Source organism: Thermobia domestica, chromosome 1 (assembly GCF_964235325.1).
Source record: "Thermobia domestica chromosome 1, izTheDome1.hap1.1, whole genome shotgun sequence".
In the NCBI taxonomy this organism is placed as follows: Eukaryota; Metazoa; Arthropoda; class Insecta; order Zygentoma; family Lepismatidae; genus Thermobia; species Thermobia domestica.
The window spans coordinates 147281945-147306334 of record NC_137454.1 but is presented as its reverse complement, the minus strand read 5'-3'; the positions used below and the strand labels follow the sequence as shown (position 1 = coordinate 147306334).

The 24390-nt window shown below is 36.3% G+C and overlaps 1 protein-coding gene across 1 annotated transcript in view; it reads right to left on the bottom strand.

Annotated features, from left to right (window-relative positions):
* Window positions 1-21320: 21320 nt before the first annotated feature.
* The window catches only part of LOC145689891 (ribosomal protein S6 kinase alpha-1-like), a 42508-nt gene continuing 39438 nt past the window's right edge, over window positions 21321-24390 (bottom strand). Inside the window, exon 4 of the mRNA XM_081764201.1 lies at window positions 21321-22326. Within this exon, the coding sequence (XP_081620327.1) occupies window positions 21410-22326 (917 nt within the window). The 3' untranslated portion in view covers window positions 21321-21409. The remainder of the gene's footprint in view (window positions 22327-24390) is intronic.

Genomic DNA, 24390 nt, shown 5'->3' with positions numbered 1-24390 from the left:
TTATCTTAACTCTAAACTAGTAAATACAAAATAGAGCTAATTTTAAAAGCATAATAAAAGAAAATATTCGAAAATTTCAATTTTACCCAAATTTTCTGTTTTCTTTCAAGTTCGGGAAAACCGTAATTTTTTTTTTACCCAAAAAGGTTCGTTTTTTCCCAGGCCTTCACAACACTAGTCTGAACACATAGTGCATCGAACACTCCTAACAATGGGCCTCCGCAGCCGGCGACCCATTCATGTGCGAATGTAACACCACGACATCGGCAACTACGACTGAAATGAATACGTGACCATCGCCACTGGACCTTGGTATAGTGGTAGAGCGTTGCATTGTCTGATGAATCCCGATAGCTTCATCATGACGATGGGATGGTGCGAATCCGTCGTATTCCAAGAGAACAGCTCCTTGACACCTGTACTGCGGGACGAAGACAAGCTGGCTGCGGCTTAATTATTATCTGGGGAACATTCACGTGAGCATCCATGTGTCTAGTGGAGCTCGAGCAAGGCACCATGATGGCCGAGGCGTATCGCACGCTGCTTGCAGACTACGCACACCCGTTCATGACGACCATGTTTCCCAACGGTAATTGCATTTTTCGACAAGATAATGCACCATGTCACTAGGCCAGGAGTGTGATGGGGTGGTTCGAGGAGTGCAGAAGCGAGTTCCAAGTGATGTTCTGGCCCTTTAACTCGCCGGATCTGTACCCAATCGAACACATCTGGGATGTGATTGAACATGACGTCAGGGCGTATCTCCCCCCTCCCCGGAATTTACGGGAATTAGGTGACCTGTGTTTGCATATGTGGTGTCAACTCTCTCCAGCGACCTACCAAGGATCATTGCGTCCATGCCGTGTCGCCGTTGTTATCCGTGCCAAAGGTCGACATACTGACAATTAGGTAGGTAGTATAATGGTCTGGCTGATGTGCGTGTGAGTATATTTTAACTCTATATTTTGTCTTGACTCGAATTTCGAGACGTCTCGAGTCGAGACACGAGTCGAGACAGAAACATATTTTCGAGTCAAGACACGAGTCAAGATAACATTTTCTCGAGACGAGTCGAGACAGGATTAAATCTCGAGTCGACTCGACTCGTGCGCATCCCTATTAATTACATGGAAATTTTAAGTTCGTTTGATTTGTGACTTTCAAATTTTATTCTTTTTTCTACTGAAAAGTATCTATAATTGAACAAGGAAATAATTATCAATGATAATTATAATAATTACAGTGGTGCCCACCCCCCTCGTGTCTATGACGCACCCCACTCAATTGTCTATCCGTAGGTGTTCTTTTATAGAAGAAGATAGTCTAGCATAATAGATGTTTGCTCGTTCAGAGGACAAGACTGTGATACTGATCACTATCTGGTAGCATCAATAGTAAGAGAGCGAGAGAGAGAGAGAGATTATAGTTGAATAAAGAGAATATTCAACATCTGAAAAAGAAGAGAGTTAGTTTAAAGAAACTAGAGAAGAACAAGGCGAGAGGGGAATACTAGGTTGAAGTGTAATAGATTTCCATTCTTAGGTTTTGAGAGCACTAATGTTGAGGATACTTGAGTTTAAATTAAGGATAGCATTAAAATTTCAGCGGGCACGCGGAAATATGTAGGAACAAATCATGATTCGACCCGAAATGCGCCAAACTAACAGAGAAGGGAAAATAGGCGAAACTGCGTTTTCTACAAAATCCGAACAATATAACCACACTAAATTTCGTTGATATCAAACGTGAAACTTCCAAAATGTTTAGAAGAGAGAAACGCGATTGTTTGAAAACTGAAATTAATTAACTTGAAGATGAAGTAAAGTATGAATTAATGAAGTAAAAAAAATCGAGACATGTTCAAGGGCATTAACGAATTTAAGGAAGGGTATCAATCTAGCGCGTATATATTAAAGACAGACGACGGAACAATTCTTACTGATACATGTAGCATCTTGAATAGATGGAAAGATGTGAGGAACGTTTTTTCAAAACACGATAGAGTACAAAACATCTTTTTTACATGCATTGAATTTTTGTTATTGTACTCCCATGCGCAAAAAATATTGCGCGTATACTGTAACTCACAATTTTTCGCAATTATTCCATTTTCCATATGTTTATTGGTAAAATTCAGTTATTAGTACGTGGAGATAATAGAAAGCAATCCATCTAAGGAGATACTTCCAAAAAATATAATAAAATAATAAAAATTTAAGCAAAAAACAAAATTATGTTCGGTTTTGTGTATACTGGCAATAATGTTTTCGAGGGAATTTTTGGAGTAGCACAGCACGATTGCAGAGGGAATAACAAGATTGGTAGGAGAAGAATTAAATGAAGGAACTGGATATTGGAGTAAAATATTGCATTTGTTGGCTTAAATCTAGGGTGTAAATTGTCTGCCAAATATAAATTAGCTTCTGTAAGCAAGATGTTATAAGGAAATATATAAACAAAGAGAAAAACTGTTGTCTTAAGTTCGGAAGTGACATGCTCTATAGCCATGAGCATTTATTTCTTAAGAAAAAGATAGTCAACAAAAGAAAATCTGTGTGGTCAAGTGGTTAGAGTGACGGACTAGTAATTCTTATACTGTTTTGACACCAGATCGAATCCCATCCTGTCCTGTTCAATTTTTTTTCTTTACAAAACATTGTAGAAAGTGTATAATTTTTATGTTAATAAGAAACGAAATAATATAATAATGAAATAACTTTTTGTTTTTCTGATGACGTATTTATTCAGAATTAGCTTACTATTTATTACTAATAGTGATTGTTTTTAGTTCATGGTATGGTATGCTTAACCGTTCCCTCTCCGTTTTTACACAGCTTCAACTCACTGCGAGTGTCTGTGAGTCAGGAACTGGAAAAAACAAAACAAGAGCAACCTGCAGCTTTACACACAGCGTGAGGAACACAGTCACAGCGATAGCTCGTTGTCATGAAGAAAAAAAAACTGTTCTAGTGTTTCTGTGTGTGTGTTTCTTTGACTCTCTCTCTGACTCTCTCTCTCTCTCCTTTTGTTTCATATCCACAACTGCAGCAAATGCAAGTCTGTATGAAAAAAAAATCAAGAGTGCTTTCTTTAAACAAAACTAAATTTTACAGCTCTCTTTGTGAGGAACGCGAAAGCTTCCAAAAGATGCCATGAATATTAACTATAATCGTACCGAACTATACAGTAGCGTGAAAAACTGATAATAAAATGATGTAACATGCATAAGCTTTTTTTCCTAGAGTAACCACACATTAAACATAACAAATTAAATTTTTGGGATTACAAATTATCACATTACGTGTCGGTGTAGGCCTATTCGTTTTCACATTCGAGCGACGAAAGAAGAAAGTGTGGTGATAGTTATGAAAACCGAATACCAGATTTCAATAAATTCAAGTTACATGGCTCCTACATATCGAAAAAAATGATTTTTCGATGTCTGTCCATCTTTTTGTCTCTCGGTTCGTCACGCTTTTACACGCACTCAAATAGAGGCCATACTGTTCAACGTATCTGCACCGAATTCTAGACATAACGTTTTAATAACATAATATCTTTCGAATTTTATGTCCTTCGACACCTAAAAGCAATGGTAATTTACTGAAGGATTAAAATTTAAAATAATTCAATTTTCTCAAATAAAAAAAGCTGTGACGATTTTATTTACTTTTGATAAATATATATTTTATTAACAAATCTAAACCACATATGAATAATTTTTCTGAAAAAATATATATGGTGTAATTTACTGTATGGTATGCGTTCTTTTTGCACAATTTTCTCAACCACATTTCATAAATAAATGTATCATTAATTACCTAACAATATGACAACTCGTTGGAAGGAGTAGCTTAATTTTAGGGTGAGCTTTCCCCAGATGGTTTTCCCATTAACGCCTCAGGCAATTTTGTTCATATTTCGTAAAGAAATATTTCATTAATAAACTAACATAGAGCATAAGTAGTTTATTCCGATAACATACAGAAGAAGTGGTTTTCTCAAGGGTTGATTTTTTTTGGACAATTGTCTCAGTAATAACTGAGACAAATTTGTTCTAATTTCAGTAAAAATATTTTCTGTAATAATCTTACAATATGGTATAACTCGCTTGTTCCGAAAAGAAAAATCCAAAAGAAATAGTTTACTTTGACAGTGAAATTTTCCCCGACGATTTGCGTAAAAATTACTCGATATACTGTCAAAATTACAGATAGAAGAGTTTACCTTTGGGGGTAAGCTTTTCCCGATGACCTTCCTAAAATCAACTCAGGAGATGTTTGTTGTTCATATTTTATAAATACGTGTTACATAAATAACCTAGCTATATGGTATAATTCCCTCATCCGGAAAATCTAGAACTGGTATATTATTTTTGACAGTAAGTTTTACCCTGCGATTTTCTCAAGAACGACTCAGGCGATTGTGTTCGTATTTCATAAATAAATGTTTTATGAAAACACTAACAATATAGCATAGCTCGTTTGTACTGAAAAGATCCACAAGGGATAATTTATTCTTGGGGGTGACTTTTTGCATAATTTTCTCAGAAATTACTCAGACGCTTTTGCTTATAGTTCACATACAATTATATCCTTTATAATTCTAATATATGGATCAAGTTATTTCTAACGGAAATATGACCAATGGGTACTTTACTTTTGGGCCTGAAGTTTCTTCTAGCAAAGTTTTCCAAAACATTATTTTATTCGCAATTTCCCAAATAAAAGTTTCAATAACAGTTGCAGCCTAACATAAGTCACTGTAAAAAATTCGAGCGAGAAAGTACAGTGCATTTACTCCGTAACCTTTCTTAAATATATTTTTAAATGTTACACCTAATCACAATTTTCCGAACAAAATCGAAACTTCTTTTTAAATGTGCCTTGTTGTGGTCAAATGGTTCAAGTGCATTGGTTCTGGATTAGATTTCCTGTGAGAGCTAGTGTATCTTCATCCAAGAGATGCGACACGTCGGTGCAAAGAAGAAAGTAGAGAGTAGAGTAGATTTTGAGTTTATCGTCCCGTTCAGCAGCGAGGCTATATGAGACGTGGACCTACTGATTAACGTGGAATCCGAACCACATGAGCTCCCGCCGGGAATCCAAAGAAGAAAGTGTTTAAATAAGCCTAACCAAGCTAACCAACAAAAGAAATAATACAATGTTACGAAATTATCGTAGAAACGTTGTTTATATTACGTAGGTTCGACTGGAATGTCCAAACAATTGTCAATTCCAAAGGTCTTTGTTTTCGTCCGGCGGGAGCTCATGTGGTTCAGATTTCACGTTAATCAGTAGGCCCACGTCTCATATAGCCTCGCTGCTGAAAGGGACGATAAATTCAAAATCACATCACACATCTTTGTTTTCGCCTTTGTTTTAGCTCATAAATGTCTCTGTTCATAAGCTCCTTAGTGGTTAGCGTACGCGCCTTTGGCGTGGAAGACCCGGCTTCGATTCCCGGCGAGAGCTCACGTGGTTCGGAGTCCACGTTAATCAGTAGGCCGACGTCTCATATAGCTTCGTTGCTGAACGAGACGTTAAACTCAAACTCAATGTCTTTGTTCATAAATGTCTTTGTCTATGGTTTTGCATATACGTGGCATGGACATTAAATTTTGATTTCTACGCCATATGTATCTAATTACATACACACCTATAGAACGAACACAACAAACTTGGAATATCTACATTGTTTGCGTATGGAAAATAATCACGCTCTACTGTACAGGACAGCCGTGTGTATGGAATTCCATACACATGGCAATCAACGTATTAAGAAATGTATAATAATAATAATAATAAACAGAAAACGATACGATCACTTACATAATTGATAAATATAAGTTAACATTTAATAAGCATATAACTGCAATGGAATTAAGTTGTTTCTCTCTCTCTCCCTGAACGCTACAGCCCTTATTGTTCTAAGGCGTAGAAGAGAACTTGTGGCACCCACGATTTGGGGCGGTGTGTGGTCACAACTTGGTATCCCTTTGTTGTTAGTCCTAGCTTTCTAGACGGATGCAGTTATTACCGGTAGAATATACAAGCAACTAGACTTTTGTATTACTATTAAAGTAAATAATTTCACTCATTCCTTCAATATGATACTTGTGGTTGCTTAACCGTATACAGACAGCTGATCCATGGAAAAATCGTTAATAATAATAATAATAATAATAATAATAATAATAATAATAATAATAATAATAATAATAATAATAATAATAATAATAATAAATAACAGGAACTCGACAAATATTCTTGCAAATAATAGGAAAAAGTTTGCGCCACACTGCTCACTTTGCTGGACACACCAGTGTGGCGCGTTATACCGATTGTGGCACACTGGAGTATAGTTTTTTTTTTTTTTAAATTTTTTTCCAACTATTCCAACTGCTTCAATTGAAATGGATCTATAATAATAAGAGAATGAATTTAGTCTTCTTACCCTTCAATTTAGAAATAAGGTTCGCGAGAATTTCATAAAAGAATAATATACTCAGAATTGTATATAGTAGTTTGTTTTATTCGAAATTACATACTTCCTGCAACTGTTTTTTGATTGAAATGATTTGAAATGAAATTTTTAAGTTTTACGTCCCACGATTATGCCGGATAGGCTAAAGGAGACAGTGATGATAAGAAATGAATGAAATGGTGGAATGAAAAAAGTGGGATAAAACGGGAGAACCTCGAGAAAACCCACGCACACAGTGTTTGTCCAGCACAAGGTTCACTTGGCGCGAGCATAGATCGAACCAAGGACTCCATGCACCAAAGGTGAACGCTCTACCACTGAAACACCGTGGTCTCTGAAATTACTTATGGAACTACCGAGAACTATGCTGTAATATTTGAATGTGTTCCAAGTTTACAATAATTAGTTTAGTTAAATTCATTATTAACAATTAAATAATTGCATTCATTATTAACAGTTAAATGCTGCTGATGCAAAGACTTAAATCTAGCGATACCGCGAGCGTAAGTATTAAACAGAGGGATTTTAAAGAGCCCGCTGAGCTGGGGGCCCTGGGCTCCATTGGCTCCGCCCTTAATCCGCTAATGCCTATAGATTATAAATTAAAGGGGACGGGCCGGGTCCGTTCTAAAAATTCCGGCCCGTGACGACCTCTAGCTCCTGTGTATATGCTATCTGAAAATACAGTAGAGTTTCGCTTATCAGACATAAAACAGGCAGGCAGAACGCCGGATAATATGGATGTGTTAAGGAAAGACCTATAAAAAGACAAACTATGATATAATTTTACACATTACGCATCTAATTATCATCTTTGCAAGAAACAAATATAATGCATTGACTCAGTGACGTATCCAGCGTGAGGTCCTGGAAGCTGTTCCTTACCAAACCTCAAGCACTTTTTTAATAAACCTACTTTTTCCCTTTTGAGGTTTTTTTTATGTCAGATTACTTTGAGTCAGTGTCCAAACTGTGGACAATGCGTTGTTGTTATAATTCTAACAAGTAACACTTCCCAAGTGTAACACTCCGATTTTGATAAAATTTGGCAGGTAGATACTATACATAAAATAAACAAATAAGTGCTTTTTTATTTATTTTTTTTTTTTTTTGTTGAAAAACGGTTTTAAGGGGCAAAAGCCCTCACCCAAAATTTGAAAGTTGACGCTCGAAAGGCAAAAACAAGTGGACCAAAGTGAACGAAATTGTGAACAGATATTGCGGACATAAAATTAGGGAATACGTGTTTTGTATTTTCCTGGAAAAAACGGTTAGGTGGGGCACAGATCCCTCCAAACCTTTGATCATGAAATATCAAAAGTGCTAATAACAGTATGTCAGAAGTGCCTAAATTTACATGAAGAATTGGAACAAAACTTTGTGTTAGGACAATAAGCAAAAAATAAACAAATTCGCCTTTTTTATTTCCTGCGAAAAAACGGTTTTAGAGGACAAAAGGCCCCCCCATGAATTTTGAAATTTGACGCAAGAAAGGCAAGAAAAAATGTACCGAACTGAATGAAATTGTTCACAAATGTTGTAGAGGTAAGATGAGGAAATACGTGCTTCGTATTTTCCTGAAAAGAGAAAAAAACCTTTTGAGTGGACCGAGGCGTTGAGTGTCGGAAGGATTGGACCGAAGCGAATGAAATTGTCTGTAAATATTGGATATGAAAAATAAAGCCTCTCGTGTTTCACAAGTGTCGCCATCAGATTTCTTCCAAGACCAAGGCAGATCAACAACAAGCACAAACAGTATAGCGTATTTTGTAGTATTTCACGAGGCAACTTTAACCCTTACAATGTTTTTCCTCATAAACAAAAACACGTGCCGATTAATTTCCTTTTTGCTGTTGATGTGCCAAAATTGATAGGGACATCTTTAAAACACGAAAGTTCTTATTTTACATACAGTCTATACAATATCTACACACAATTTCATTTGCTTCGGTCCACTCCTTCCTGCACTTTTACGGTAATATTAACTTTTTTTTTTTTTGGAGGAGCTCTAGGCCCCAACACTGTTTTTTCATACAAATTAAAATGCATTTCATTTATTGTTTTGCAAATTGTCCCTATACGAAGTTTCGTTGCAATTCTCCATACTCTTTAGGAACTTCTGACGTATACATACTTATTTGCATTTTTGATATTTCGTAATCAACAGCTTAGAAGGTCCGTGTCCCACTCAATCGCTTTTTTCCAGGAAAATACGAAACACAATTACCTCAATTTACGTCTAGAATATCTGTGCACGATTTCAAAATTTTGGGTTTGGAATTCTGCCCCCTAAAACCAATTTTTCGCAGAAAATAAACCCGGTTTTTTTTTTTTTTTTTTTTTTTTTTTTTTTTTTTTTGCGTATTGTCCCTACACAATGTGTCGTTCCAATTATTCATGTCCTTTAAGCACTTTTGACATACTGTTATTAGCACTTTTGATATTTCACGAACAAAGTTTTGTAGGGGTCTGTGTCCCACCGAAACGTTTTTCTTTTTTTCAGGAAAATACGGAACCCATATTCCCTCATTTTTCGTCTACAATATCTGTGCACAATTTCATTCATTTCGGTTCACTTCTTCTTGCCTTTCGGGCGTCAACTTTCATCATTTTGGATGGGGGATTTTGTATCCTAAAACAGGCATTCGTTTAGTTTTTGCGTATTGTCCATACACAAAGTGTCATCGGAATTCTTTGTCCTTTACACACATCATTCATATTGTTACTAGCACTTTTGATATTTCATGATCAAAGGTTTGGAGGGGTCTGCGTCCCACCTAACCGTTTTTTCCAGGAAAATACAAAACACGTATTCCTTCATTTTACGTCTGCCATATCTGTGCACAATTTCGTACACTTTGGTCCACTTGTTTTTGTCTTTCGGGCGTCAACTTTCAAAATTTTGGATGAGTGCTTTTGCCCCCGTAAAACAGTTTTACCGCAGAAAATAAAAAACATGTATTCGTTTATTTTATATGTAGTATCTGCCTGTCAAATTTTATCAAAATCGGAGTGTTACACTTGGGAAGTGTTACTTGTAAGAATATACCGTAATGCCATTGATACCAGGTGGAATTAAAGAACACTTTTAAAAGGGATTACAATTTCGTTTCCGGTCTGTTTATAACATTACTGTATTAGAACGATACACTAATTGGCATTTGCTATTTTTGTTATGTGATATACGTAGCAGAAAGTTTTCCTTACATGTCTCTAGAAAATATTTTTTGATTTCATGTGAGTTAGAATTAAGGTTGACCGGTTCATAAATGACAAGTAAGAAACGTTTAAGAGAAATACAGAACTGTTGCATTATTATTATTATTATTATTATTATTATTATTATTATTATTATTATTATTATTATTATTATTATTATTATTATTATTATTATTATTGATATTTTTGAAACATTAGAATTACGTGCTTACGAGGATTCGTGTTGGGCCCCCTCCGAAAAGAAAAGCTGGATATGTGCCTGCACTGAATGATAGACGTATGAGTCAAGGTATAGACGAGCGTGCTAGGCGATCGAGTCCGGAGCATCAAAAACAGACTAAGACCACAACTTGCAGTTCTTCTTGCCGATTGATGCTGCTTTTTACCTGCTATGATATATCGGATAATAATGTGAAATAAACGAAGGTCAAGACCATGGCGTATTGGTGTTTCATGCACCTAAACCTGTAAAATATTTGTGCCGAAAACATCTTTCACTCACTAGCTAAATTTGAGGGTATGATCGCTCATCTTGTCTTATAAAGTATAGTCTTATAAAGAATATATATAGCATAATAAAAACCTTAAGACCAAATTCAATGATTTTCTATAGTTTTCTTTTTTAATAACGGGAAACTTGTTTATTTCATCACGATAAATCACGTTTGATACTAAGATGTCTGTTTCTGACTATATATATTTTTCATACTTTATTGGAGACAATTTTTTTTTCAAGAAAAGAGGATGATTAAGGAAGCTATACAACACCATAAACTGAAAGCAATCGGTATTACTAATAGTACACTAATTCTAAATAAATACGTCATCAGAGGAAACAAAAAGTTATTTCCTAATTGTATTGTTTCAGTTTTATTAACATAAAAATTATACACTTTCTACAATGTTTTGTAAAGAAAAAAAATTGAACAGGACCGGATGGGATTCGATCTGGTGTCAAAACAGTATAAGAATTACTAGTCCGTCACTCTAACCACTTGACCACACAGATTTTCTTTTGTTGCCTATCTTTTTCTTAAGAAATAAATGCTCATGGCTATAGAGCATGTCACTTCCAAACTTAAGACAACAGTTTTTCTCTTTGTTTATGTATTTCCTTATAACATCTTGCTTACAGAAGCTAATTTATATTTGGCAGACAATTTACACCCTAGATTTAAGCCAACAAATGCAATATTTTACTCCAATATCCAGTTCCTTCATTTAATTCTTCTCCTACCAATCTTGTTATTCCCTCTGCAATCGTGCTGTGCTATCCAAAAATTCCCTCGAAAACATTATTGCCAGTATACACAAAACCGAACATAATTTTGTTTTTTGCTTATATTTTTATTATTTTATTATATTTTTTGGAAGTATCTCCTTAGATGGATTGCTTTCTATTATCTCCACTTACTAATAACTAAATTTTACCCGTAAACATATGGAAAATGAAATAATTGCGAAAAATTGTGAGTTACAGTATACGCGCAATTTTTTTTGCGCATGGGAGTACATAATCTCTAACGAGTTCTGAGAAAATTCTCATAATTTAGTATTCTATAAACATGGAACATTTCGAGATTTGCCAGTTCTGACTTCACAGCTCGATTGATAGCATAAATAGCATACCTATCCCATATATACCCCCGTTTCTCAAAATTTGCTCTAATGATTTTTGAAAAAACGGTCCTTACATATTTGACGATTTGCTTAACACGCAACCAGAACTAATCTTCGTGGGGAAAGGGAAATGCACAGCAGAACCATAAATTTCAGAGCCTACCTGAACAGAAGTAGAAATTGCTATAAAGAAATTAAAGAAATACAAATCTCTGGGTGTAGACGAAATTCCGGCTGAGTTACTTTTAGCTAGAGGGGAAAATTGTGGAACAAGATACACAAACTCAATCTCCTTATCTGGAATAAGGAAGACTTGCCACAAGAGTGGAAAGAATGAATTATTGTTCCATTTCACAAGAAAGTTGACAAAGTGAATTGTAATAATTATCGAGTCATTTGTCTTGTGTCAACATCCTATAAAATCCTCTCAAACATATTATTAGCAAGATTGATCCCATACGCGGATGAAATTACTGGAGATTATCAGTGTGGATTTAGACGAAATCAATCAACTATGGACCAGATATTTACCATTCGAAAAATACTCGGAAAGAAATGGGAATACAATACTCCGAAAGGCTTACGACTTGCTTAGGAGATAAATATACAACATCCTTGCAGAACTTGGAATATCGAAAGGCTAGTTAGATTAATTAAGATGTATTTAAACGAATCCCAAAGTAAAGTCCGAGTAGGAAAATTCTTGTCCACGAGCTTCCTGGTCGAGAATGGCCTGAAACAAGGAGATGTGTTGTCGGCATTATTATTCAACTTTGTTCTGGAGTACGCTATAAGGAAAATCAAAGATAGCAACCAGGGCCTAGATCTGAATAGTATTCACCAGGTTATGGCGTATGCTGATGATGTAAATCTGATAGATGATAGAACAATAGACATAAACTAAATAAATGGAAGATCATTGAGATTGTAATACTGCAAATTACGGATGCGCCAAAGTATCAAATAACATTTGCGATAAAGAGGTTACTTTCAAGTATCAAGGATCAGTATTAACAGACCAAAATCATATGCACGAAGAAATTAAATGTCGGCTGAAAGCAAGATTCGTTATTATTCAGTTCAAAATTTTTTGTTGCCGCGGATTCTATCGAGGGATTTGAAGCTCAAAATATATAGAACGATAATCATGCCTGTTGTTCTGTATTGTTGCGAAACATAGTCGCTTACTTTAAGGGAAGAACGCAAACTGAAAGCATTTGAGAATAAATTTCTGAGACGAATATTCGGACCCGAGAGGAACGGCAATCACGAATGATGGAGACTTCATAACAAGGAACTGCATAATTTACACCCTTTACCAAACATTGTTAGATTCATCAAATCTAGGAGGCTCAGGTGGGCAGGTCAAATAGCGAGAATGAAAGAAAGTAGAAACGCTTTCAAAATTTTGACTGGAAATCCAATCGGAAAACGTCCATTAGGAAGACCTAGACGCAGATGGGAGGATAATATTAAGACGAATGTCGCAGAAATAGGGATACAAAGTAGAAACTGGATTCAATTGGGTAAGGACAAAAGTGATTGAAGAGGTTTTATGAACGTGGCATAGAGAGAGTCAGTTCTTTTACAGTAAAAATATTTTGTGATATATAACGGAAATTCAGAAGGTCTATGCTATGTCTGTATGTAGATAGATAAAACAGAAAACAACTGATACGTATGCATAGAAAACATATCCTGGCGATACAACTAGTTCATGGAGAAATGATCTCAATAAATTCCTTTAAATTGGAAGCATTTCATGTCAATGGAATTAAAAAATCACAGGTAGTAATTGAAAAAGACGAAATTCGTTGGGTTAAGCTTTGACCCTTTTAGCCCCTACTCTAAGACTTCGAATATGCTATTATTCCGATTGTTTACCTTCATTTTTAATATTCCAGCGCAAACAGCAGCTTGCGTGTGTCTCTTCACTTCTCTCATTTTATAAACTTTCATTCTCACCATCGCACAGTGGTTCAGGACGAGCAAAAAGCTGGCCAAAACCCAATTTTTGAAAATTGCGTTAGAAGGAGACTGGTTTAGTGTATGGGTTACGAAATATCCATAGTTTATTATATACAAATAATGAACACGAGTAACATGTAACGTGTGAGTTAGAAAGGGTGAAAGTTAACCATTGTGGACATATCTGTGAAATAGCTGCCAAATAGAGTATTTGTCATTCAAGTTCATGGCTTGGTATCTGAGAATATGTCGTCACAAGAAACATGTGTTGTATATGGTATCAACATACCTCTCAAGTACTGCAACTATCCAAAGTGGCTATACAGTATCTTCCATATGTACGTTTCCTCGAACAAAAATATGTTAATATGACAAAATCTAATTTGTTTTAGCAAAAGGTCCACAAAAGTACAGAGATTTAGTATAGTGCCCAGCGTTCCCCAGCAGAGTTATTGAAATGGCCTGAAAGAATAATCTATGATGAATTGTTTTTCAGGAAGTTTAGGTGCGAATATGTGCGAATTCGTGATATACGTGTTCCTTTGTGGTTGTGTGTGGTGACAAGATACTGAAATTAATTATCCCTACTTTTTACGTGCAGGACATCTATACTTCATAATGATGCTGAGACGCATTCAGGTCAATGCGAAAATGGGAGAAATGTAAGGACGTTGTCAAAGGGAACAAACACAGCATGTCCAGACCTGAGTTTTGACGTAATTGGACCTTGGTGATCACCCAACCCACGTTAGTGAAGACATTCGACGAATTGTTTCCAGGTTTTGCAACCAAGTGTACAAAAACTGTATAAGAGTGGCAGAAATCATGACATTTCCTAAAGACACATACAGAATGGCTTGATGAAGAACTGACTTTAAATTCCGGAGACAGATGAAACGTCGATCAAATCCTGGCGGTTGTCTACCGAAGGATTTCAGAGAATCTATTGACAGAACTAAACGGAGGAAAGCGGAAGATTTACGTACATCTGGAAGTACGTCGGAACTGGCCTTTGCTGCCGAAATGAGGCTTCGGGTATCAGAACAAGATGCAGAAAGAGTACTTCGTGAGATGACAGAAACAACTTCGAAAGGTTCGTAAGATGAGACAAGCGTTTATGAGAACAAAGAACCAGAGCATTTTACTCAAACCGTGCACCAAAGAAGAGGCGCTTGCATTGCTTCTCGATCGTAAGTTAACCAAAAGCCAATACAACTGTCTACGTCTTCGTGCCAAAACACGCGCAAAGCAGATATTTATCCAAGTTATCACCAATTACTCGAGGCTAAGAAATTTGTTACCCGCCAGATGACAGTGTTACTGTTTCATATGTCAGTGCAGAAATTAAATCGCAAGCTTAACTGTAGAAAAAAGTGAACGAGTCCAGTGCATCGTACAGCAGATTCAAGATCACCTATCCACTGTGAATGTCAGTGGATTCCAATGTACTGTGCATCACGAGCTCATTCTCACTATGGTAGATGGAAAAGTTGTAATGCACTCCTGAACAACAAATTTCTTCAAAAGTGTTATATTTCCAAAGTATCTCTCAAAGAAATTAACGATTTAGAGAGAGTTTCTATGAAAGACATAGACGCATCCACATTTCTCTTTGGATTGTCAATGTTACATGCGTACATACAATTTTTTGAGTGCCTCCTTATATTGCATATAGACTCGATTTCAAGATATGGCAAGTTCGAAAGAAGCACAAGGAACTATTGAAATCACGAAAACATGAGATTCGGAAGCAGTTTAGAGCAAAAATAGACCTTAATGTGATAGACTTAAAGCAGAAGACAGTGGAACAAGCAAGGATGGGAACACTGCTAGAAGATGTTTTGCGGACTCACACCGATCTTCGCGAATAATGGGGATTTCTGAACAACTGATTACACGTTTTTCGGTGATACTATCTGTAATCAATTCTGGACTTGATATTGATCCCAACGCTTTTGACAGTTATGCACTGGAGACAGACAAACTCTTTGTTCATCTTTACAGTTGGTTCTATGTATCTGCTAGTGTCCATAAAATTCTTGTTCATGGATCGGCTACAGAATGCCATTTTACCAATAGGTCAACTTTCTGAAGCACGGAATAAAGACTTACGAATATTTCGGGAAGATAACTCACGCAAATTCCCTCGCACTATTACGAATCAGGATATGCTGCATATGCTCCTTATTACTTCTGATCCCTTTTTTCGCGTATTAGGCACATGGCTACCGGGAAGAAAAGACGTTGCTTGTCACATGAAGGATGATTGCTGTTCAAGACGTCGGAGCGTGGATCAGAAGGAGCCAACGCGGCGTCCAGCAAACAAAAGAATGAAGGCATTTCATTTTTATTCAGCGATATTGACAGTGACAGTGATGATTGACGTACAAATGTGGTTTACAAAATCAATTCTCGTTTTTCATTTATGTGTGTTAGTGTAATGAAGATTTGTATGTACGTATGAGTGTAGTGCAGATTTTTATGTGTGAGTGTACTGACGTAATGCATCCTAATACGCAGTACTTTATCAGTATTTACAAACATTTCCTAGTAACTCTCTCCTGCACATAAGGCTAGTACAACCGAATGATGAACGTGTTCGTTAATTCTTAGTATTATAAATATACAATTTTCACATATTTGAGGCATTAGAAGCATTTTGTACATTGTTATAAACGGTTATAGGTTTTGGCCAGGTTTTTGTTCGTTCTGAACCACTGTGCATCGTGATTAGTTCGATTGGGTAGAAAAACGTGATTAACTAAACAAACCATCACCATCACAACGCTGAACACGTATTTCAGACTTTGATCGTTTCCGATTTTGAAACGGCTTCTGCGCACACTATGTCATTACTCAACACCTTGTGTATCACATAATCATTAACAAATCGTATTCTATATAATAACTTCTTTTAAGTAATAAGTAAAAACTTGTTGTGACTGTTATCGAAAATTTCGGGTTGCGAGCGGAGCGAGCAAGAAAAATTTTAACAAATGTATTTCTTTGTAAATCGACAATATTGATTTAATAAGGCCCCAATTCTTTTACGGGGAGTCGCATCGTTTACTTTTTCCGATACCTTTTCTTTCTTCTTGATTGTTCGGCGTCCCCTTCCTACCACGTAGGGCTGTTCCGATAATCGAATAATCGATAACAATTCGATAAAATTTCAAAACCGTTTCATCGATAAAGAATTTTAATTTTAACTTGCGAGACTCCCGAAATGATTGAGACTCTCGAAATGTTCGAGACTCTTGAAACGTTCGAGACTCTCGAAATGATCGAGACTTCCGAAATGCTCGAGACTCCCGAAATGTTCGGGACTCTCGAAATGATCGAGACTTCCGAAATGCTCGAGACTCCCGAAATGTTCGGGACTCTTGAAGTGTTTGAGGCACTCGAAATGTAAGAAACATTAGACAACTTCGAGACACTCGAACTGTTCGAGAGTCTCGAATTGTTTGAAAGCAGCAAATACAGAAATATATCAATATGATTGCATTTGTCGAGTCGCTTGAATATTTTGAAAAGTTCGGGGTTATCGGAGTGTTCGGAAGAAACAATGCATTCGAGGTTATCATAGTTGTATATAATATGTATTACCAGTGGCGTATTTACGATTTTGTTTCGGGAGGGGCTTTGCTAACTTTCGGGGGGGGGGGGCTTTGCCTGGAAATGTGAAAATTCTGCAAGATATTTCATTTACTTTACTATACTAAGTAAGATTTCGGGGGAGGGGGCTTAAGCCCGGAAGCCACCCCCCTAAATACGCCACTGGGTATTACATATATGCAGGGTGTTCATATTAAAACATCTCCTTAGCAATGAAGTGAAGAAAAAGTTTTTTTCCCCACAGATCTGTACAAGGTTTAAGCAGTCTGTCAGAAGAAAGAAAGAGGAAGAGAAAACATGCAACACCCGAATGGAATGGAACCCAAGTTACCATTAGTCTACTAATAGTCACTTTGCCGATTGCGCCAATAACGGGTCAGGCAGAAAAATAATTTTACATATGATTTCGACAAATACAACTTTGCAATAACTTATCAGATGAAAAAAGTTGTTTGATTAGTTTGGCTGCAAGAAGAAATCATTGGAGAGGTGAAGGAACCGAAGTGTCCATCACTACTTTTGATAACACCCAAAACTTCGATAATACTCGAAATGACGATAATACCCGAACCTTTGATAATACTCGAACTTTCGATAATACCCGAAACTTCGATAATACTCGAAATTTCAATAATACCCGAAACTTCGATAATACTCGAAATGTCGATAATACCCGAAACTTCGATAATACTCGAAATATCGATAATACCCGAAACTTCGATAATACTCGAAATTTCGATAATATCAAATACTCGAACGGTTTCGAGTAACCGATGACAACTCGATAATTTTCACTCCCGAAGTTCGATAGGTCCTCAGCCTTATCGAACACCCCTACTACCACGTCCGGGGCAACTGCCCCGCTCGCCCCCGCCCCGCCCGTAGCTAGGGCTCTGCTTATATTACAACTGGTATAGAGTAATGAATTCAGCCCTTTTTGTTTCAATTTGGTACTATTTTTCAGCCCACTCCAGGGCTAGGACTGTGGCAACACTGGTGAGGATATAAGTTCCTATCAGCTTGTCTGAGATAGACTGTAAGACTAAGGTTTTCTCATCTCATCTCTTAAAATTTAGTCAAATTCTCGTATCGTCTAGGTTCTTGAAGAATTCTTTATCATCTTGTCTCGATTCTCGGAAAGTTATTCTCGTCTCGTCTATAATTTTTTTCTCATCTCGTTTCGTAAATTTATGTCCATCTTTTTCTCAATTTGATCTAGAGATTATCAGGGTCGCTCTGCGTGACGAGAAAATCACGAAGGATGTAATACAATAACATTTAAACCATATTTATTATTGAAACACATTGTGCAATGACTTGCATATCTTTAAACGTTGAAAAATGTCCTTTATTGTGAACTTATAATCATTTTATCAATTTATAATTTTCTACAATGAATCATGTAATACTATAAAATGTTTGAGACCTAAGACTTCGTAGAACTAGTGTTGCGCATGAGACAATAAATTTCTCGTTTTGTATCGAAAACAAGACGACAATTGTAATGTTTTTCGTCTTGCCTTAAATTTGAAAAGTACTCTTCTCTTCTCGTTTTCAAGGCGAGACTACTTGTCTCGTGGTTGATATTTGGTACATGTTCGAAGTTTCAGGAACGGTATTTTATCTGACTCACGTCCGTCTTACTTCGGACCTTAACCAGAGAACATGTTTAACGAAAGGATTCTCCTCGTTCAGTCTCTAAACATGATTGTTTATTGCTGACTCGCTGCATTCCTCTGGTATTTCCAGGCGTAAATTGTTAACATTTACATCATTATTAAATAGGCGTACTCTATTTTTAAATTCCATGGGTAATTGATAATCGTAGAATCTTCCCAAGTCACGAAGCCAAGTTTTTTTTTATTGGTTCGACTTATCTGTTATAAGGACACAGATCAACATACCCTAACGGTATAAGGATATATAAGGATAAGGATATATATATATTTCATCTCCTTACACATCTCATCATATAGACCAAGATCTACATTTGATGATTGTAATGATACTTTGTTGGAATGGCACTAGGTTTCTGAGGCCAGCTGCAAAGAGATCTTCTACGAGATTCGAGATGTCTTGTATTTACATTGGAAACACTTTTTAAATTTATCAACACAATTATCTGTTACATGCAAGTTCATTACATCAAATCAGTTACGAGTATTTGTTAGTTTGAAATTTTCTCGACTGCTAGAAACTATTCTAAGTCTGCAGTTGTTTCTCTAAAAAAAAACAATTATGTTGCATATAAAACTAGTTACCTTTAGAATGTAACTAAAATATGTCTAATGTGAAGAGAGTCAAGTGCAGTTCACCCTAATTTTTACCTAAAATAGGTTGAATTATGTGAGATTGGAAGAAATACTTGATCAAAGAAATGGTTCCTTAATAATTTCAGAACATATGGTCCATCAATAAAAGCTAAGATGTTGTTTGATGGATAGGTGAAGTTAGCAACCCTATTCTCAATGTTTTCTAGAAGCGCTAAAATTGCATTATACACACCTGTTTATACGTCATATAATTTGTTTCCATTGTGAAAATTGTTCACGAGCTAAATAATAATAAAGGACGGAAATCTCAAATTCCTGATATATCTATCTTCTTGTAGAAAGACCTTATCATTTTATATATATATATATATATATATATATATATATATATATATATATATATATATATATATATATATATATATATATATATATATATATATATATATATATATATATATATATATTGAATGTTATCCAACAAAAAATTAAAAAGGATATGAAAAGGAAAAGTAGGAGTAGATCAGATCTAGTAGTCAAATCTTGCTAGTCACGGAAAAATACAGTGTTTCTTCCAATCACACTTCTTGAAAGGTAGGAATTTGCTCCCCTCCTCAATTCCTTTGCTTATCCAACCGCCCTTTGAAGTATGCGATTACTTGTCGGCCCTCTCTAGGACACGTTTTTAACAAATAATGACTTGGTACAGAACCCTCACATTTTAAATTCCCCCTTCCCCTCTCAGGAAAAACATCGGAAAGCTTGAACACAAATGCAAGCATAGTACTTAGGGAAGAAAATTAGAGAGGAAAACGCAAGCTGTGATTAAGAGGTGATATTTTAAAATCATTCATCTTAAAATTGCGTAAGGAACCGAATTAGGAATTTCACCAAGTCAGAAGCACTATTTATTTTGGGGAGAAAGATTATACTGACTTTGCTGAAATCTATGAGTCAAGAAAATGATGGGTAGTTTCTAAAATTAAGACGATATAATTTGGAGTTCCCATTTGGAATTGGGGGCTCCAAATTGTATTTAAATTTAACAACTCGGCTTTCAAACTTTTCATACAATTACTGTCTTTGAAATGAATTGAACACATCTTAAAAGTTTTCAGATTTGAGTTGACCTGTCTCTCCCACTTTCCATCCGCTCTTGTTGAATAATAGAATCTTAAGAAAAGGCAAAAAGGTGAATACTTTTTGTCCTCTTAAAATTGTTTGGACTGTTAGTCACAATAATACAAGTAAGGCACTTCTCACAGTTACATGTATAGACACGTGTCACAGTACATGATGTAAACTGTTTCCAATATAGCACTGCAGAAATCGTGCGCCATCAACAAGAGATGTCGTCTAATCCGTACACGTTCTGTGGTCTATATTCTCATCCATTTCATTTCATTTGAGCCTCTTTCGAAGAGTCGCGTCGGCCTTATGAGGCGTAGTCAATCCAAATCCTACATCAACAGGGAATTTCCGCGCACAACAATTTTTCTCCATTTAGCCACGACGCATTTTCGCGGATCCCAAGAGTTTCAGATATCCTCTGATCTTATTGGCCGATACGGATAGGACATTAAGAGCCATGACCTACATATAGTAAAGGCTAACTGCTGTCGGCCCTCGTAGCCTAGCGTGCCAACTCAACATGCTGGTAAAACAAAATCGTTGTTGGCATGGGTCCAAACTCTGCCAAGTATTTCTTCTGATTTTATAGCACTTTTTTCCATTAAAATAAGCTTGCAGTTTTACTATACGGATCCATAGTAAAGGTAGTAGTAGCAGTAGTAGTAGAAGTAATAATAATAATAATAATAATAATAATAATAATAATAATAATAATAATAATAATAATAATAATAATAATAGGAACGGGTTAGAAGCCCCGCAGGGGTTGGCTAGGTTCTGTTCTCTTGCTCAAATTTTTCTGTACATTTTACATGACCAACTTCAAACAGCTAGCTAGGGTAGTGCGCGAATACTGAAACTTGGGATCGGCGTAAATGTAGCCAGGATTGCACTACTTTTCTTTATATTTCCTTTGGGCTTGCATGCAGTAGAACTTAAAAAAAAAATATAGATAATAAAATCAACAATCCAGCGTCGTTTCAAGAATAAGACTTCATTCTATAGGTATACGCATTCAATTAATGTTTACATAAATATAAGCTTAAATATTTTTAAAATAACAGAAATATGAATTTTATTCTTGATTATAGCTATGATTATTGATATAGCCATTTGCTGTTTAAAATTTTGTCAACTTTTGCTCTATTTGCAGGATCTTTCTGTAACATAAGGGAAACAAGATCTTTTGCTTCTTTCGAGATATTGTTCCAAGGTTCAGAACTAAAGCTCAGATCAGTGTTTAAAATGTTATTGTAAAGATCCTCCACACAAAACTCACACTTTTTCCCTTGTGCCCCTGCGCAGTCACTTCTTTTGCATTCACCGCGAAATGGAGGCGCTCCAGAGAGAATACAGTAGAGAGTCACTCCCAAAGCCCAAACATCCGCTCTTTCGTTGTAGTGAACTCTAACGTGCTTTTGTCTCACTACTTCCGGTGGAACAAATCCAGGTGATCCTAGAATTTGTCCAGATTGGTTATCTTTAAAAATAGAATTCATAAAGTTACATATGAGGATACGTTTCAAAACTGTAGATCCCAGACATATGATGTTTTTTGGTTGTAAATCAGCGTATATTACTCCACGTTCATGGATATCGACTAGACCTCGACAGACCTCCCGAACAACGAATTTTGCCTCCATTTCGTCGATCTTACCACCATGATCTAGAAACCTTTTCCAAAGCGTATTCCAACGAGAGAACTCCAGCATTATATACATAAAGAAATTATCTTCAGTGTGTCGATTAAGTTGAGCAACATTTTTACAACCGAGCAGTCTCTTAAGAACTTTTATCTCGTGGTGGGCCATCTTGCGTGCTTGAATCGACTTCATAGGTATTATTTTTACAGCGTTGGCTCTTCGGCTGGATTTATCCACTGCAATTTTGCAAATTGAAGCTGAGTCGTCGTCTATTATGGTGTCTTTTAAAAATATGTATTTCCGTCCAAAAGGTTGTTTGTGGTAGTCCATATCTTCCTCATGTGCAGCTTCTGGTAATGAACTTTTTTTAACTGCAAAACAAGAGAATGTTTAAACAAACTATTTAATAAACTACACATATTCAATAGTAATAATGATCATAACAATTAAAATACATAGATATAGGTTCATTAACGTAACTAGTTGTTTTGCATGAGCCTTTGGCCCGTTGTACACTATAGGTTAAAATCATGCTTAGTTAAAAACTTTAATTATCTACATTTGACTTCTTTTTTTAGGTTTGACCACCAATCAACATACGGTTACACATATAGTAGGTTGGTGAGAAAGAAATGTCTTCTTTGACATCTGGTAGGAAACTCACTTCAGCAACCCAACACAAGTATTGACTAAGGTCCCTCGTGTAACGTCTCAAACTCTGTACACGACCAGAAGGCAGACAGTGTTACCGAGACAGTCAAGAGAATTCAGAGTCGCAACAAGGTGCACCAATACACAATTGCTAATGATTTTTCTTTACAAATTCAAACTGGGATATTCATTCTTCTCAGCAAGTCGCAAGAAACATTAACAGTGCACTTGGACCAGGAATGGTGAATGAACATACTATTCGCCATTGATACCTCAAATTTCTTTCCGGTGACAGCATTGCAAAATGAGCATTTTTAAGCATCGACCAACATCATGTTCGGATGAGCTCCACAGGAACACCAAGGAAGCAGACCCTCAGAAAAGTGTGTGTGCCATTGCAGGCGAATGTGGCATACACCATGACACTGTCCTTTGGAACCTCCACGGAATCGTAAAGCTGAAGAGTTGGACTTATGACTGTCATATGAGCTGGCACCGACCAATAAGAATCACCATATGGACGTGTGCATTTCTCTGAGTATGTAAAGAATAACCGGGAAAGTTTTCTTCGTAGGATTGTTACTTCAGATGAAAAATGAATCTGCTAAGACAATCGTAAAGGTCGGGACAATGGTTGCATCATGAACATCCAGGACGATTTCATAAACTACCTCTTCCCCTACAGCAAGTGTTATTGATGGTGTGGTGACCTATGATAAAAGTGAGCCATTATGTCTTTCTCAAGCGAGGTAATAAAACCAATCCAGAAGTGCTGAACTCCATGAAATGCACTGCAGACGTGTCCCCAAAATCCAGAGAAGGTCAACACTCACAGCGTCTTCATGTTAAATGACAATTGTGGCCCATATGTATCGCAAGTGACATGAAGCAGGCTGTCCATGAACTCCATGAATAACATGGAACTCTTCCTCATCCACCGTAATTTCCGGATATCTCTCCCACCGACTTCACTCTTTCATTTCGCTCTTCCATCATTTCGCTCAGTTCTTGGGGGTAGATCTTTCCTGATGTTCTGGTGGTGCATTATATGGTGTCGCATTGGAGATATCAGACTTCTTTAATTATTATTACCTTACCTTCAAAAATGAGACCTATACAGTATATGAACTTGTATTTTACAAATGATTTAATTTCGATATAAGGAAATTGTTCCTTCAAGAATACGACGACCACTTTATATAAAATTCTTTCACATCACTTTTATTACTTTAAATAATAGCTTAAAGTATTCTACAGTGTCCTTTTCTTTGTGCATTTGCAAAGTATTGTATACAGAATGATAACAGGCTTGCAAATTGATATGCCATAAAAAAAAAAAAACTATTATTCATGTGGTAAACACGTATAAACCTGTGCTAGGAGGTTGTATTTATTCCTTTTGGAATCGATTTAGCTTGCTAAGCATGTGCTCCATGCCTTTCCCTCCGAAGAAGGTCCAACTCTATTATATACCGTATTTATCTGTGTATGCCGCGCACCTTTTCTGTACAAAAACGAAGTCAAAAAAACAGGGTGCGCGGCATACACGAGGAAATGTAGAATTGACTGAGCCACCAAGCATTTAAAATAACGGGGAGTTTTTATTAACCTAATACTGGAATATTATGAGTAATTTTACAATAGTAGAAAAGTTTTAATATAAAATGACAAGTTAGATCATCTTTCCTCTTTGCATCAACCGGCCTTTCAGGAACCACTTGCGGCGACTGTACACTGAATGGATGACGACTGCAGTACACGAAACTACGCCAACTGGCCGAATT